The 16,092-nt window shown below is 47.5% G+C and overlaps 2 protein-coding genes across 6 annotated transcripts in view; one reads left to right on the top strand and one right to left on the bottom strand.

The window, feature by feature from the left end:
* The window catches only part of CDK5RAP1 (CDK5RAP1 mitochondrial tRNA methylthiotransferase), a 102,972-nt gene that overhangs the window by 58,218 nt on the left and 28,662 nt on the right, over nt 1–16,092 (top strand). The window contains exons 14-15 of one of the 5 annotated variants that reach the window (XR_003003001.1): nt 11,310–11,391; nt 11,912–13,557. The exons of 1 other annotated variant lie outside the window; for it this stretch is intronic. Coding sequence is in view for 1 of the 4 variants with exons in the window: in XM_024742925.1 (XP_024598693.1) it covers nt 11,310–11,333 (24 nt within the window). In the remaining 3 variants the exon portion in view is untranslated. Of the gene's footprint in view, nt 1–11,309; nt 13,558–16,092 lie in introns of those variants that run through there. 3 more of the 5 variants (XR_003003002.1, XR_003003000.1, XM_024742925.1) reach the window with 3 other exon arrangements.
* The window catches only part of LOC112398410 (uncharacterized), a 10,901-nt gene continuing 6,692 nt past the window's right edge, over nt 11,884–16,092 (bottom strand). Inside the window, exons 3-7 of the mRNA XM_024742929.1 lie at nt 14,719–14,827; nt 13,556–13,704; nt 12,664–12,748; nt 12,487–12,550; nt 11,884–12,044 (exon numbers count right to left, since the gene is read on the bottom strand). Of these exons, the coding sequence (XP_024598697.1) occupies nt 11,926–12,044; nt 12,487–12,550; nt 12,664–12,748; nt 13,556–13,704; nt 14,719–14,827 (526 nt within the window). The 3' untranslated portion in view covers nt 11,884–11,925. The remainder of the gene's footprint in view (nt 12,045–12,486; nt 12,551–12,663; nt 12,749–13,555; nt 13,705–14,718; nt 14,828–16,092) is intronic.

Below are 16,092 nucleotides of genomic sequence, written 5' to 3'. Positions count from 1 at the left end.
GGTTCATCTGTACCATTTTTCTAGGTTCCGCATACATGCGTTAATATACGATACTTGTTTTTCTCTTTCTGACTTACTTCACTCTGTATGACAGTCTCTAGATGAATCCACTTCTCAACAAATGACTCAATTTCGTTCCTTTTTATGGCTGAGTAATATTCCATTGTGTATATGTACTACAACTTCTTTATCTATTCGTCTGTTGATGGGCATTAAGTTGCTTCCATGACCTGGCTATTGTAAATAGTGCTGCAATGAACATTGGGGTGCATGTGTCTTTTTGAATTATGGTTTCCTCAGGGTATATGCCCAGTAGTGGGATTGCTGGGTCGTTGGTGGTACGCGAGCCTCTCACTGTCGTGGCCTCTCCCGTTGCGGAGCACAGGCTGCGGACGCACAGGCTCAGCGGCCATGGCTCACGGGCCTAGTCGCTCCGCGGCATGTGGGATCTTCCCAGACTGGGGCACGAACCTGTGTCCCCTGCATCGGCAGGCGGACTCTCAACCACTGCGCCACCAGGGAAACCCCTCATTGTAGTTTTGATTTGCATTTCTTTAATGATTAGTGATGTTGAGCATCCTTTCATGTGTTTGTTGGCAGTCTGTATGTCTTCTTTGGAGAAATGTCTATTTAGGTCTTCTGCCCATTTTTGGATTGGGTTGTTTGTTTTTTTGATATTGAGCTGCATGAGCTGCTTGTATATTTTGGAAATTAATCCTTTGTCAGTTGCTTCGTTTGCAAATATTTTCTCCCGTTCTGAGGGCTGTCTTTTTGTCTTGTTTCTAGTTTCCTTTGCTATGCAAAAGCTTTTAAGTTTCATTAGGTCCCATTTGTTTATTTTTATTTCCATTTCTGTAGGAGGTGGGTCAAAAGGATCTTGCTGTGGTTTATGTCATAGAGTGTTCTGCCTATGTTTTCCTCTAAGAGTTTTATAGTGTCCGGCCTTACATTTAGGTCTTTAATCCATTTTGAGTTTATTTTTGTGTATGGAAAACTCCCGTTCTTTTAAATGTTTTTCAGAAAACAAGTTCTCTTTTCAGTTTTCTCTGAGTGTAGGGTTAGATAGATGGGAAGAAGGGGAAATTTGAGTCAGGGTGGCAGAGAATGAGAGACTCCAATAGTCACAAGGTGACAGTGTAGATGAGTTAGGCATATGTAGTGGGGGTGTTTCTAATCTCAGGGTTAGGACTTACATGGTAACTGAAGGAGCAGTACGCAATACATCTGCCTCGGAAAGAGTGGGGAGACCAGAGGGAGCTGGTGGGACAGCCCTGAACAGACTGTGATGCCAGGGCCCACTGGCCCCTCTTTGTTACTCTGAAGACTGAAGTGCAGAGTGAGCTTTAGCGTGAAAGGAAAATGTTTATATTTCTTTTTCTTACCGATTTAAGCACTTGAACCTTGGCATTGCTTAGTGAGTTGGAGATTACTCCTGGTGGAATATTCCATTGATTTAAATTTTCTGAAATAAAGAAGGAGCATCTTATGATATGAGTTGAAAGAAACAATGACTAGGCTGGGTTGTTTTAGCCACAGTCAGCTGGAGGATATCTTTGGGCAGTGTATGGCTCTAGGAGAAATCTCTCCCCTGCTCATTCAACGGAGGGATTTGAGTTAAGACATAGTCTCTCCCAGTCTTTTGTGTGTGTGAGGGTGAGTTCTCAAGGACCCTAGAACTAACTGGAAATCTGATGGGCATTATATGTGCGGAGAGTTGATACCAAGAGGTATGCCGGCATGTCTCCCCTCCCTACCTTGAGAAAACAGAAGAATTAAGCCCTGCTATTTTGAGTTCATTTGCAGTACATTGAACCCCCTAGAGTTCATCATAAATATATACAGATGCCATTTTGCATCATATCTCTTGATGGTTATAAGGGTTATGAACTCACACTCTTGCATTTCTCAAACCCCAGTATCTATGTGACTAGGTGACTTGGTCCCTGTTTCCTCTAAGTGTCATGATGCTGTTGTTCTGAAAACACCTAGTGGGCTGGATTTCATTTGGAAGTGTAGAAGGGACATTTTGATTTGTTTTTCATGTTTTGCCATCTCAAGATGCTGAAGTCCCTATCTAAAAACAAAAAAGTGCTTTTCAATCACAGTGATCAGACGCTGTGTCACGTTCTGGAGTGTGGTTTCCCATCTTTGTACCTTTCTTGTGACACTGACTCTTGTAGGTGTTCACATTATTAGTTCCACATACCAACAGTGGCAAGCAGTAATTTCTTCAGAACCACAGGTATCACATTTTGCACCTCGTCCATCTGAAAGAGATGGGTAGAGCATTTTTGTTAGTATATCTGCTAGTTCCCCAGGTAGTCCTCACATCAGGGAAAGTGGTCTTAGGTGCCTCTGTATATATGGGCGTTTTTCCTGGTGGAAGAAGTCTGGTACTCAACAAGGCTATGAGGGGAAGTGGATCTTAATCTGTCTCTCAGGCCTCTAATTCTTTGGGAATTTTCAAAGGCCCTTCAGTAGGTTTTGATGCCTCGGGTGGCTCCTTTACCAGTGTTTTTTTGGCTCCTTTTATGTTCCAGACGTTGCTGTAGGCACAGTGGTACAGCCACGTGCCCTCAGGCCAAATGTGAATTCAGTATTTTGGGGAGGATGGATGGTACCTCCTTTGGATCCATTCTGAGTCCCTCCCTGATCTGGTCGTCCTCGCTGGTGCTATGTTTACCTCCCTTCTTTTGCATTCCCCTCAAGAGGCCGATGTGTCCATGCGACCTACCCTTTGCACATCCTGTACCCTCTACCTGGTACACAATTTTGCCCTCTGGTAAACTGCTCCCTCTTCAGGGCCGAGTTCAGGCATCATTTTCTCAGTGAACCCGCAGTCTGCCTTCCATTTCATGCTTCCTCCACTCTGTCTTCTTCATGCTCAATTGACAGCTATTTGCATGAGTGTCTGTGTTCCCTGTCAGGTGGGTAGTTATATGGGGTCAGGGTTCATGCCTTCTGTGATCGTTCCCTGGCACAGAGCTTGGCCTAACACATAGCTGCCCGGTACAGATAAGATGAAGCAACCCCAGGCTTGCACCGACTCCCAGAGTCTACCTCTCACATGACTCCCCACTATCTCACGGCTGACATATGGGACATAGACATAAGGTTGTTCACCTCTGGGTACCCATTGTGTGCCTCCGTCCAGTGTGTGGTTACCAGACTCTTAATGATGTGGCTTATTTATTTATGGTTTTAATCTGTTCCTGTCCTCCTGCTTAAACTAGAGGGTCACTCCTGGAGTCTGGGACCTCATCACCGTTTCATGTTACAGATTTAGGGCTGGACACGTAGTGATGCTCACTAAATGTTTGTTGAATGAAAGTGTGAACATGTGGGAGATCAAATGTCTTAAATGCGGAGGTGGTTGGTGAACCTTTTGTAAGTTTCCATATCTCTTTCTGGAGCCTGGTCCCTGGGTCCCACCCTCGCTCTCCCCACTTGCCTACCTCCCAGGTCTCCTCTGGGGCTCCATGTGCTTGCTCTGTAGAACAAGGACTGAAAACCTCTGATGGGAAGTGTGAGGCTGTGGGAGGCTGGATATCCTCCTGTGAGCCAAGGCAAAATTAGAATCTAGATCATCTTTTCTTCCTTCCAGTGGCCTCCCAAGACTTCTTGGTGTATGAGAATCACCCAACACTAAAACAGCACAGACTCAAAAAAAAAAAAGCACAGACTCTAGGCCTTCCTTTAGGTCACTGACTGAATGTGGCACTCCAGTACTGAGCTTGGGGAACCAAGTTTTAAGAGCTTCCCAGAGAGAACCTAGGTTTGGAGCCTGCAGTCCTGCTCCACATTGTGCCTGTGATCTAGTCTGTGTGATCTTTTCCTTTGCAGAGTCCCCATTTCACTGAGTGCCTGGCTTTAAAATAACTTCTCCTCTATTATAGATAAATGTTTTGAAAATCAAGTCGACTTACAGCCTCAGAGGGTGTCACTCTGTATTGAGAGCTGTCAGGAAACAAAATACAAGGAAAAATTATTTTTAAATAAAAATTATTAACCAGTTCTAAAGTAGAGTTTAGGTATTAGTTCAGTTGCTTCTTTTTAAAAATTTTATTTGTTTGTTTTTGGCTGTGTTGGGTCTTTGTTGCAGTGTGCGGGCTTCTCATTGCGGTGGCTTCTTTTGTTGTGGAGCATGGGCTCTAGGCTCGTGGGCTTCAGTAGTTGTGGCATGTGGTCTCAATAGTTGTGGCATGCGGGTTCAGTAGTTGTGGCACATGGGCTCTAGAGTGCAGGCTCAGTAGTTGTGGCGCACGGGCTTAGTTGCTCCATGGCATGTGGGATCTTCGCGGACCAGGGATCAAACCCGTGTCCCCTGAATTGGTAAGCAGATTCTTAATCACCATGCCACCGGGGAAGTCCCAGTTCAGTTGCTTCTTAAAGTCACTTATAAAATTTATTTTTTATTTAAAAAAATTTTATTTTTTAACATCTTTATTGGAGTATAATTGCTTTACAATGTTGTGTTAGTTTCTGCTGTATGACAGAGTGAATCAGCTATATGTATACATATATCCCCATATGCCCTTAAAATGTTAAATACAGAGGGGAAAGAGCAAATTTAAGGTGAATAAGAGCACATGAGTAAAACTTCCTTCTGATTTCCCTGTGATCATCCAAGTATTTCCCAAGGGCCTTCTCCATGACTCTTCGCATGTGATTTGAATTGGGTTTTTGATATTGCTTCCTGTGCTGACGAATGTTGAGGGGTTTGTAGTTACAAACAAGTACCTCTCAATCTTGATGTCCACTATCAATTTGTCTTTTGAAATCTTGCATACATGGGAGATGATTAAATCCTGCATTAATATAAAACAAACATGAGTTAAAAAAATACCTTCACCATGCTACTCAGCAAACATGTCATATTGTGATATGACCAACAAGGTCACAGGTGAGGCCTGGAGTGTAGATGACCGGGTCTCAGGGGACCACCTGTTTAGTCTCCCCTCAAGGCTGAGCCTACCAGCCTGGTTGGTCTCCTCCTCCTAGGGACACCCAGGCACTGTGGCCCCCAGGGTTTTGGTACGAGTTCCCCCTACAGAACATTCTTCTTTCCATGTGACCTCTGCTCCTGCTAGTTCCTCCTCACAGCTCAGTCGTGATTTGTTGCTTAGCACTCACCGTCTGCCCAGTGGCAAACTTCTCACCATCCTTTTCCATGTCAACCCAGTAGGTGGTGTGGATTTTGTTTCTTGACAGGTGGTTGTAGACTCTTTTGGTGATCTTTGCACCTAGGTTTCTCATCTGTTATAAAGAAGTCATCATTTAGAGTGTGGAGAGGAAGAAGGACTGCAGGATGTTGCATTGCGAGATATCCATGCATTGCTTGGTTCTTTTATTTAAATATTTATTGATCCTGCAGTATGCATTGGTCACCTTGCTGGGTGCTGGTACAGGTGATATGACCACACAGACACTAATTCCAGACATTTCCTTTTATCTCATTTCCTTTCTCGGAAGGACAGTGGGGCATATAACACAGACGCATTTTCTGTTACTCCTCATCCTGTTTAAAGCCCGTTTCTTTCTATGCTCTTGTGGCAGATAGTTCTGCACTTGATGATTTTGGGAGACTCTGGTAAGGAAACATTGTACATTGCTGAAATAGAGCCTGACACAGAGAGGACTTAAGGTTAGTATTTTGTTGTAACTACTGCCTTCTACCGCTTTCGGGGCGGGGGGCAAGTGAATACCTCATATGTAGATAAACCCACCCCCTTGCACATGCTTTGACTATTGGTAAGTTGCTTCTCTCACTTTGGTCACCTGTAAAGTGGGAATAAGAAGCTCTACCTCTCAGTGCTGTTGTGAGGACGAAATGACATCATGTAAAGACACCTGGCTTTGTACCTGGCACATAGGAGACACTCAGAAAACATTTGTCCTCCTGTGCCCCTGCTTTCTCCTTTTCCCCAGTGTAAACAAGGACCCACTTATATGACCATTAAGGGAAAATATGTATCCCATAGCATTTCCTCATATTTATCTACGGAAGAATGTTCCAGAACCTACTTGTATTTCTACCTTCTCAAACTTAGAGGTTGATAGACTAGACTTAAGCAAAGAGGAGAGTGGAGGGGCCATGTGGGTAAGGCTTACCTTGACAGAGCTCTGCTTGGCACTTTTAGTGATGGTTTCCTTGAGCATTTCTCGGGACAAAATTATAGCAGTGTTGACATTTTTAGGATCTGGAGGAAGGGGACTTCCAGGCACAGGGGATGTATTTTGGTTAAAGTGGGTCTAGAGAGAGAACAAGAGAAAAATCCCTGTTATCATGTGAGACTACCATCAATTTCAGTGTCTTTGGAGGCCTGGCTCTGATGTTGAGGAGTGAGGTGGCCCCATGTGAGCACCCCAGTGAATGAGCATGAAGGCAAAGGGCAGTTGACCTCCCATCCTCCATGTTGCAGGACTGTGGGGGAGTGGCAGGGTTTGTGGAGACGGAGAGAGGAGCCTCTTAGAGAGGAGGAAGCACTGCTCTCTCCAGCTGATTAGCCCTGAAGCAGACGGCTCGGTCCCCCAGACCTCTGATTTTCCAAGAGAAGCCACACATCTTAATTTTTCAGGTGAATTCCTCCATTTAAGTAGTGCTTCAAGTAACATGTGTGTGTATGCATGTTTGTACGTAACTCACAGTTCTCCCAACCTTAGAATGACTTTCTTCTCAAGCAAGCTCAAGCAAGGCTCATCTTATCTGTGGAATTCTGGCCTCCATTGAATAATTTCCTCTTCCTTTCATACGCATTTTGCTCTCTGTTTATAAAATACAGACCCCACATGGCAGGAAAAGTTCAGAGAAGTATGAAGAAGGGAAAAGAGATTCTGAGTGACGGCACTGGTATTTCTCCTTTATTTTTTTTTTTTGTTTGCATAGACCTAATGTAATTTTTATTTTGCTTTTGAAAAATTAACAGTACCTTCATAAGCGTTTTTGTACACCATTACATTTTTTGAGAATTTTCTAATGATCTCATGCTTGACTCAGATATTTCCTTTTTGTTCTTTTCTAGTTTTTTTTTCTTTCCCCATCATTAATATCTGTATTTCTTTGTACTTAAATATATCTATACTCAGGATATTTAATACAGATGGATTCACAGAAGTGGGTCCAAAACCTTGCCTCTCCTCATGGCCTAGATTTGCATTCCCTGGGCGGGTGAGTCGGTACTTTCTGCTTTCTTATGTATTGTCCGTTGAGTGTCTAGACCTGTGCTGGGCACGTCCTACTGGTCGAGAAATGGTCATCGTTGTAATGCCTCACAGGGATTGTACATTAGACTTAATGGAAGTGAATACATGGCCGACCCCTATGGCAGGCTTTTAGGTGTTATGGTTGAAGCCTGGGAGATTCACTCCGTGGTGCCAGTGTCATGCCTTGGTCATAGTTGGCACTCAGCATTGAGTGACCAATACTAGAGCGGGGATCTGAGGGAGAGGGTATGGGGTCCCTTTGGACAGGGTGTTCAGGGATGGCCTCCATGTCAAGTGACATTTTGTATCAGATGTGTGTGATATAAAGGAACCAAATGGGTGCAGGAGGATTGGAAAGTACACAGTGTCTCAGGCAGGCAAGAGCATGAATGCAGGCCTGGGGGATTTTAAACATGGTTGTTACATGATTTGTTCAGCCCCTTTTCCTTTCCCTAATTGCCTCAGGAATGAGGCTTGAATGGTGTCAGTAGCCTGCTGTGGTGCTCATCTGTATTCAGGATTTTCCAGTCTCTAGCCCAGGCTCCTTCTCACTTATTGTCTCATTTAATGGCTCCCCAAGTTCTAGAGCCTATTCTCTGGGCCTCAGGTTTTTCCTATAATTTAGAGAAGGCCCAGTCCTCTGTTAGGTTCCTACCACTCTATGTTTTGTGATTTTGTACGTCCTGTTATGGTCATGCTGTGGTATTCCCACAGCTTTACAATGCAAGAGTGTGGGAGAGGGAGGCGATTTTGACTGATGGGATGGTTAATGCCTGAAGTGGGGGTGTAGGGGCTGGGGTGGGGATTGGGTTGGGTCCCTGCCTTCAGGCTCAGCATTTTGCTGCAGGGCCCTCCCCAACTTCACTGCTCTCATACTGTGAACCTCAGCTACAGTTTCAGTTGCCAAAGGTCCCATTTTGGAATTGGCTGGAATGTTAGATGCATAGAACAAATGACATTGACCTTTTCCAGAGGGCAGAACCTAAGTAGAACCTATACGTGATGATAAGCAGAAGACAAAACTCAGCTGTCCTGGGTCTTATTTTTCTTGGACATTTGAGGGAAATGGAATCATCTTTTAGGTGAAATTTGTGACACCTGTTGGTGGGTGAACTTTGATTTCAGTGCATCCATTGATTCTTTGGACCCAGAGAATGAACCCAACTCCAGAGGTCGGGAAGGGGCACATCAGGGATGCAACCTCTGACGGCCCTTGGGACCTCCCAGTTCTTTGTGTCTCTGTCCTTTAGCTTTAGGAGGTGGGGCAGCCTTTGAATTCTGCTAATCCAGGATCCATGGGAAGGTGTTTCATGCAGATGTGGTTTCCCAGGCTGGGCACAAGGACAGTTTTTGTTCCCAAGCTCTAAGTGATTTGACCTGCTGACTCTTGAAGGAGAGGGCCCTTTCAAGGTTGGCCAAGGCTTGGCTGGGATCACAGTTGCAGGTCATAAGGCAGGGACGAATTCTTAATGACCTCTGTGTGAAGAGGTCTTAATAGGCCCAGCTGAGCCACAGTTGTCTTGGTTGGCATTAGGATTATGACCTTTCATAGGTGTTTTTTTTTTTTTTTTTTTTTTTGCGGTTCGCGGGCCTCTCACTGTTGTGGCCTCTCCCATTGCGGAGCACAGGCTCCGGACGCGCAGGCTCAGCGGCCATGGCTCCCGGGCCCAGCTGCTCTGCGGCATGTGGGATCTTCCCAGACCGGGGCACGAACCCGCGTCCCCTGCATTGGCAGGTGGACTTTCAGCCACTGCGCCCCCAGGGAAGCCCCAATCCATTGATTTTTTTTTTTTTTTGCGGTTCGCGGGCCTCTCACTGTTGTGGCCTCTCCCATTGCGGAGCACAGGCTCCGGACGCGCAGGCTCAGCGGCCATGGCTCACGGGCCCAGCCGCTCCGTGGCATGTGGGATCTTCCTGGACCAGGGCATGAACCCGTGTCCCCTGCATCGGCAGGCAGACTCTCAACCACTGCGCCACCAGGGAAGCCCCCAATCCATTGATTTTTGAAAGTCGTAAATCATTATAGAAGACACTATAAAATGTATACAGTAAAAATGAAAGTCCATCCCAACACTTCTTCCCCTTTTCTCCTAAATCCTATTCTCAGGGGTAACCACTATTGACATTTTGGAGTATATCCTGACAGACTGTTTTCTACACACATAGAAGAATGAATAGATGGGAACATTCTAACCAGATGGTCCTGCACCTTGTTTGTTCCTCTCAACATCAGTACATATAGAACAACCCCTTTCTTTTAAACAGCTGCATAGAATTCCACCTTATATAGCCATTACCTGACTTATTTTACCAATTCCCTATTGATGGACACCTAGGTTAACTTTATTTTTCACCCTGTAACAAGTGAAGCTGCAAAGAACACCCTTGCACATGTACCCTCATCCACTGGTGTAAGAATTTCTGTAGACATGAAATCACAGGGTTCACTTCTAGTCTCAGAGCTGCCACACCTGTGTGGAAAGGAGGGAACAGTATGGGGAGGCAGGAGCCCTGGCTCCAGTCCTGATCCTACCTGCTGGGTGACTTGGGAAAGTCACTTTCCCTATCTGTGCCTTGGTTTCCCCATGTTAATAATGGAGCAATAACATTAGATCTCTTCCAGATATAGATCTTGGGATTTCATATTTCAATGTTTACTGAGCACACCCTGTGTACCCTTCAGAGAGTATACTGTTCATAGTCCCCGTCCCCAAACTGGAGAGACAGTGAACACACAAAGTTAAATAAATGAACACACACAAATATACATATGTGTGTATATGTATATATACAACTTCCTATATATAACTTTACTCATACTCATATACACAGTGAGATCAGTATTTCGAAGGGAACAGAGTAGAAAGAGAGAGAGGGTTTTGGGTGAGGGAGAGAGAAAAAGCTTACTTTAGATATTTACATGTGGTGGTCAGGGAGCAGCTCTCTGAGGTGATGACATTTGCACAGAGACCAACAGTGGAGAGAAGAGTGTTCCAGGCAGGGAGACAGCATGTGCAAAGGCCCCGAGGTGAGCACCAGCCCATCCTGTGTGGCTGGAGCATAGTGGGTGAAGAGACAGAGCTAGAGAGGTGGGCAGGAGCCAGATCTCACGAGGCCCTGGGGCTGCGGAGAGGAGACTGGACTTTATTCAGAGCACGATGAGGAGCTGCTGGGGGCTTCTGATCAGTGATCTATCTGTATTTCTCCTTCATGTGATGCCCTCATCGACTCTGGGAACTTGCTCTTCCCGTTGACTTCTGTGTGTGTGTGTGTGTCTGTGTGTGTGTGTGTGTGTGTGCCTCCTTGCCACCATTCAGGCCATCTCCTCAGAGATGTATTCACTGACTACAGTGTCCAGGGTAGCTCTCTCACCTCCATCACACACTTGCTGATCCATTGCTCTGCTTATTATAAATAAGATACATTATTTTATTTATCTGTTTTCTTGTTCAGTTTCTATTCCTCCAGTAGACTTTGATCTGTGAAAGGGCAGGGACCCTGTGTGCACAGGGCATGGCACACAGTAGGCCTTCAATACATGTGTGCAGCATAAATGTTATGAAGAGAGGAACAACAAAGGGGTGTTCAAGGAAGTCTTTCCAGAAGAAGGAACTTCTATACTGGGTTCTGAAAGCTGAATAAGAGTTCTCCAGGTGAGGTCCAGAGAGAGGAAGTGACTTACCTAGGCCCACCCAGGAAGGCACTTATGCCACCTGGGCCTTGGTTTCATGTGAAAAGTAGAGCAGTAATGTACTTCCTTTTCTCAAACACTCACCGTGGGGTCCTGGAGGTTCACATGTATCTCCTTGCTGGTGTAGAGGCAGGACAGGATGTCATTGTAGGTTTCCAGTGAAAAGACCAGGTCTGCCAGGCTGCCCGGGGCTAACTTTGGGAGGGGCTTGGGGGCTAGGTGGTCAGGCCTTGGGGCTCTCTGGCCTGGGCTGCAGGGGTCATAAGCTTTAGAAAAATGAAGGAGGTAGGAGAAATTCAGAGGGAACAGTCTCCTCAGGCAAAAACTGGTTACAGCTAACCTATGGAGGGTTCACTATGTGCCAGACACAGCGCTGAACACTTACAGGCACAATCTCATTTTGACCTCACAACAGCACCATGAGATGGAAACCATTTGATAGATAAGGAAGCTGAGGCCCAGAGGAGTGAAGTGACTTTCTCAAGAGCCTATACATGGTAAGAGGTGGAGCTGGGTTTTGAACCCATCAGCTACGCTTCCTTGCTTCTCCCTCATGTAACCCCATTCTTTTCTCTGTGACTTTGTTAACAGTGCCTCCTTCCTATCCACTCAAATCCTCCTGTCCTCCTGACTCACCTGCTACCATCCCATGGAGGAGAGGGGCAGCCAGCCTCATCCCTTCTCTGGGCCTCGGTTTCCCCATCTGAGGGGTCCCTTCCAGCTGGGTGTTACACACGGTCCTGCCGTTCCTGAGCCACCCCACCTGCCCTTTTGTTGGAGCCTAATTTTCACTTGTGGGACATACAGCCCCGTGGCCTCTCCACCTTTCCAGGGTTGAGCGGGACTTCCCAGGCTCAGTGTGAGCTCCGGAGGGTGGGGCCTGCCTGGTCTGCCCTTTCTTCTCCCTTCCCCTCTCTCCTCCTCTTTTGCCCACCACTTCCTTCGCTTGGTCCTTCTCCTCTGCCTCCTATCCAGAGAAGCCCCACCTCATTTTCCTCTGTGCCCATTCTCCCCCAGACCAGTGGACATCCTCAGAGGGTCTGCCCTGGCCAGGGGCTGCTCACCTGGACTTTCATCAGGATGGCCTCCTCCGTGAATTCTGTGCTGGTGACATAGTGCTGGAAATCTTCCAGGCCGGAGATGGCTGGGGCTGCAATGAGGAAATGGAACTGGGGCTCAGCCTCCCTGGGGGATGGAGGGAAGGGCATGGAGAGGCACTGAAGCAGCGAGAAATTTCTTCTCCCTCTCTGCTTAGCTTTAAGTTCATTGTGGGCTGGGGCTCAGCTTCTTGTAACAATGAGCATTTATTGAGCCATAACTCTGTGCCAGGTTTTATGTATTATCACAACAGTCCATTCTGTGAGCCTGTGATTAATTCCATTTTACAGACTGGGAAACTGAGGCTCGGGGGGGAAATGATTTACCAAGGTCATAAGGCATAATGCCCTTTTCCCCCTCCTCTAGGAAGTAGGCTCCCCGAGGGAAAGCTTTGTCTGTTTTATTTCCCATCATATTTCCAGAGCCTAGAAGAGTTCCTGGCACACAGTAGGGGGACAGCAGATAAGCCCCTTCCTTGCCTGGGAGCTACGAGCACAGAGTGATGTGTAACAGGTCTTCCAGCAGCGAGTTGAGCAGGGCTGTGGCCAGGGGACACCCCTGGAGGGAAGGCATGAGGGGGTCATTGTTGAGGTCAGGGCGAGATCAAGGGGCTGTCCCATGGGGTCACACCCCTCTCTCAGGGGGTGGGGCGGGGGGAATGAGCAACTTACTATCTTCTGTAGGAGGAAGGGCAATGCCTCATCCAGGACATCTGTCACTAAACCCAGAGCTTTGTTCACCCAGAGGGGGTCCATCCTAGAGGTGGGGAGAGCAGGTGGGGTCTGAGACACCATGGAAGGGGAGACTGAGGCCAGAGAGGGGAGTCCAGGGCAGGGCTGAGGAAAGCCCCAGTGGACCTGTGAACAGGGAAGCTCAGGGTGGCTGCTTCCTTGCCCGCCTGGTGTCCCTCTCCTCTCCTCTCTCCTCTTTCTCCCCTTTCCTTTTCTGTTGTTTTCCATTCTTGCTTTCTTGCTTTCTCTCTTCTAGACTTTGTCCTCCTCCACTTTATTTCTTCCTGATTGTCCCTTTATGCCTCTCTTGCTTTATTTCTCTCTCTAATAAAGGTCTCTGGGATTTTCAAATCCCAGAGTGGAAGTTAATGGAAGGCTTCCTGGAGGAGGTGGCTTTTTTGTTAGGTATATTAAGAATCATAAGCAATGGCCACTTTATGCGGCAGGTTCTGTGCTAAGTAGCTCACAGGAGTTAGCTCATCTCTTCCCCACAACCACCCCATGCTGGCTGAGTTCTGTGATCCTGTTTATTGGTGAGAAAACTGAGGCTTCTGGAAGCCAAATAGCTTGACCAGGGCTCCTGGTGTTAGTAAGCAGCCAAGCCAAGATTTGACCTGCGTGGATGCACACTTTGGCCATAACATTCAATGTGAAGGCAGGAGATACTGATGGGTGGTGTGTACAGCTGGTGGTCTTGGAGATGACCCTGTCCCTGACACCCTTGGTCACTCTAGACAGCTTAGGCTGGGGAGAGGCAGCCTAAGACTGAGACTCTCTGGGGAGAGTCTCAGTGAAGGGCTGGGTGCAGGAGTGGTGGGGGATAGGTACTCACTGCTCCAGAACCTCAGTGCTCAGGTATCCTGGTGGGGTGTGGCACTCCTCAAAGGCCACATTGGTCTTGTTCCCCGTCTGCTCCAGCTGTACCCCGATGCAGATGTTCTTGGTGACTTTGAACCACAGGATCCTGTAGGGGCAGCATGTCTGGGCAGGCTCCAAGCCGCAGCCCATGACTGAGTCCAGAAGTCACAGGCTGGTGGGGCCTGCAGTTGTCTGGAGGGCTCAAATGAAAAACTGGAAGAGTTCATTAAAAATACAGGGTTCAAACTTTGGAAAACCTAAAAGATCTGGAAACTCTCGGCCAGCATCCTCACAGGCGGCTGATGTGACCTGGAGATGGGCCATATCCTCTCCTGTTTGCTGCAGTCCCCACCAGGCCAGGGGTCAAGCTGCATTTTTACTGCACATCATTATAAGGGTGATGATATGTTTATTGTATAGCAGAGAAATATTTCTCTGTGCCCACATCCGGGTGAAGAAAATATTTCTTTATGCTCATTTTCTATTAAAAAGGGAAGCTAGACAAAGAATGCCATCTTTCACACACACAAAAAAAGAGAGTGGGCATATTCCTAAGGGGCATGTAAGAATATTCCTGTTTCATGTGCAAATCACTCCCTTTATTGGCTGTTGTGTTTACAACCCCAGGTTGGCGTCATCTTCCACAGTTTAGTGAGCGGTCTGAGCTCTTAGATTAGCAGTGAACTCTTACAACAGCCAAGGGCAGTAGGGGACTGGATCATAACACTTTGTGGATGAGGCCCAGAGGACAGACACCCTTACTCAAGTTGCCTGGATGGTAAGTGGGATTGGCGTCCAGGCGTGGTGGACCCCAAGGTGAGCTTGAACCAGACCCTCCTTGGATCATCCCATGAAAGTATCTGCCTTTTATTCAGATGGGGCACATGTCCCCAGACATGGAAGTCAGAGGGTTTTATCTCAGCCTCTGCTGCAGATTTCACTGTGTGATCCTGGGCAGGTCCCTCTCCTACTTGGTGCTTCAGTTTCCCCATCACAAAAAAGTGACTTTGAAACATGCCCAAGTGGAAAGGATTATTGTAACCCTTTTGGTGACATAGGCAGCAGAATTTTGCTAGCCTTGCATGGCTGCCTGGAACTGAGGGAGGTGGAGAGGAAGCCCCCAGAGCACACACTCACCTCTAGAGCGAGAGGTACATACAGTTTGCTTTGCAATGTGACTTGCAGCAAGCTGTCACTCAGGATTTGTAGGGTGACATCAGGGCCTTTGGCATCTTCTGTGACCAACCTGTGAGTGGGTTGGGGGGTGTTGTTTGTATGGCCTGGTAAGGCCCCTGTGTCTCTGTGGAGTGTGTCTGTATTGGCTAGAATAGGGGCAGACCCCAGGAGGGGTGGGGGCTGCTTTGGGACAACCCCTTCCCTGACCCTTCAGCCCAGCTGCAGAACACTGGGCTCTAGTTACAGCCTCTAAGCCTTGAAGACCTGGGAAAGTCCCTTTCCTTCTCCAGGCGTCAGTGTCACCCTCTACAAAATGAGGAGAATACAGTGGAGGACCTGTCCATGCACATTAAACAGGTCTGAATTAAAATATAAGGGTTCTGCAAAAAAGACGCAAGCAGGCAGGAGTCAGAGAGAGCAAGACGGCTGGTGATCCCACCGCCTTCCACTCAGGGACCACCTGCCCTGCTGAGCATCCAAGAAGGAGGACATGAAACTTCTGGTCCCCGTGATGGCCTCAGGTCCTCGCATCTCCCTGAGCTAAGAGGAACCCAGAGTTTTATGTACTTTTTGAACATGAGATACAAGCTGGTGACTTACCTAGTGCCCACTGGAGTGGGCAGCAACAAGTTCCAGTGCTGGAGGAAGACCTGGATGGGTTGGGCTCCCCAAAGGCTGTATGCCTGCCTCCACCATGGCACCTTCCAGAGGTTTTTGAAGAATGACTTGGACCATGTGGGGTTTTTCCTACGGCCCTCCCAAGCTGATGCCCTGTGCCAGGATGGGTGAGTAGAGGTGGTGCAAATGCACAGGCAGGGGTGAGTGGTGGCTAGTCCTAGGCCTTAGGATGGGCTGGGGCAGGTGTGGGCCCAGCACCCTCCTCCCAGGCCTCTCTGGGAAGCACCCCTACCCACCCCAGGCCCTAGCTTTTCATTTCATTTCACCCCCATCAGAAAACTTCTTCTGGACTCTATCATCTTAGGACCCATCTGGCTCTCCCTCCTCATTCTGGGGGATGGATTCGGAGGCCTACCTGTGGCTACACAGTTGACCTTGCAGGAACCCCTGCCCCAACCTACATAAATATTATTCATTTATGTTGGTACTTATTTTGCCAGAAGTCTCCAACTCATTTGCCTTCAGGGCAAAGCAGGTAACGTAAAGGGAGTGGAGGAGGGGGTGTCTGGGGACTGACTTAGGGACTACAGATCCTACACCAATGATTGCCACGTGGGAGGTCAGGCCAGGTGTGGCCAGATCTTTGTTATAGAGAGAGTTGCTATTAGGGGTTGAATTGTGTCTGCCTTCCACCCCCCCAATTCATATATATATATA

The sequence above is a fragment of the Neophocaena asiaeorientalis genome, unplaced genomic scaffold (genome assembly GCF_003031525.2).
Source record: "Neophocaena asiaeorientalis asiaeorientalis breed wild unplaced genomic scaffold, Neophocaena_asiaeorientalis_V1.1 scaffold82, whole genome shotgun sequence".
In the NCBI taxonomy this organism is placed as follows: domain Eukaryota; kingdom Metazoa; phylum Chordata; class Mammalia; order Artiodactyla; family Phocoenidae; genus Neophocaena; species Neophocaena asiaeorientalis.
Note: the sequence above shows the minus strand (reverse complement) of the source record. Positions and strands in the feature narration are given on the sequence as shown.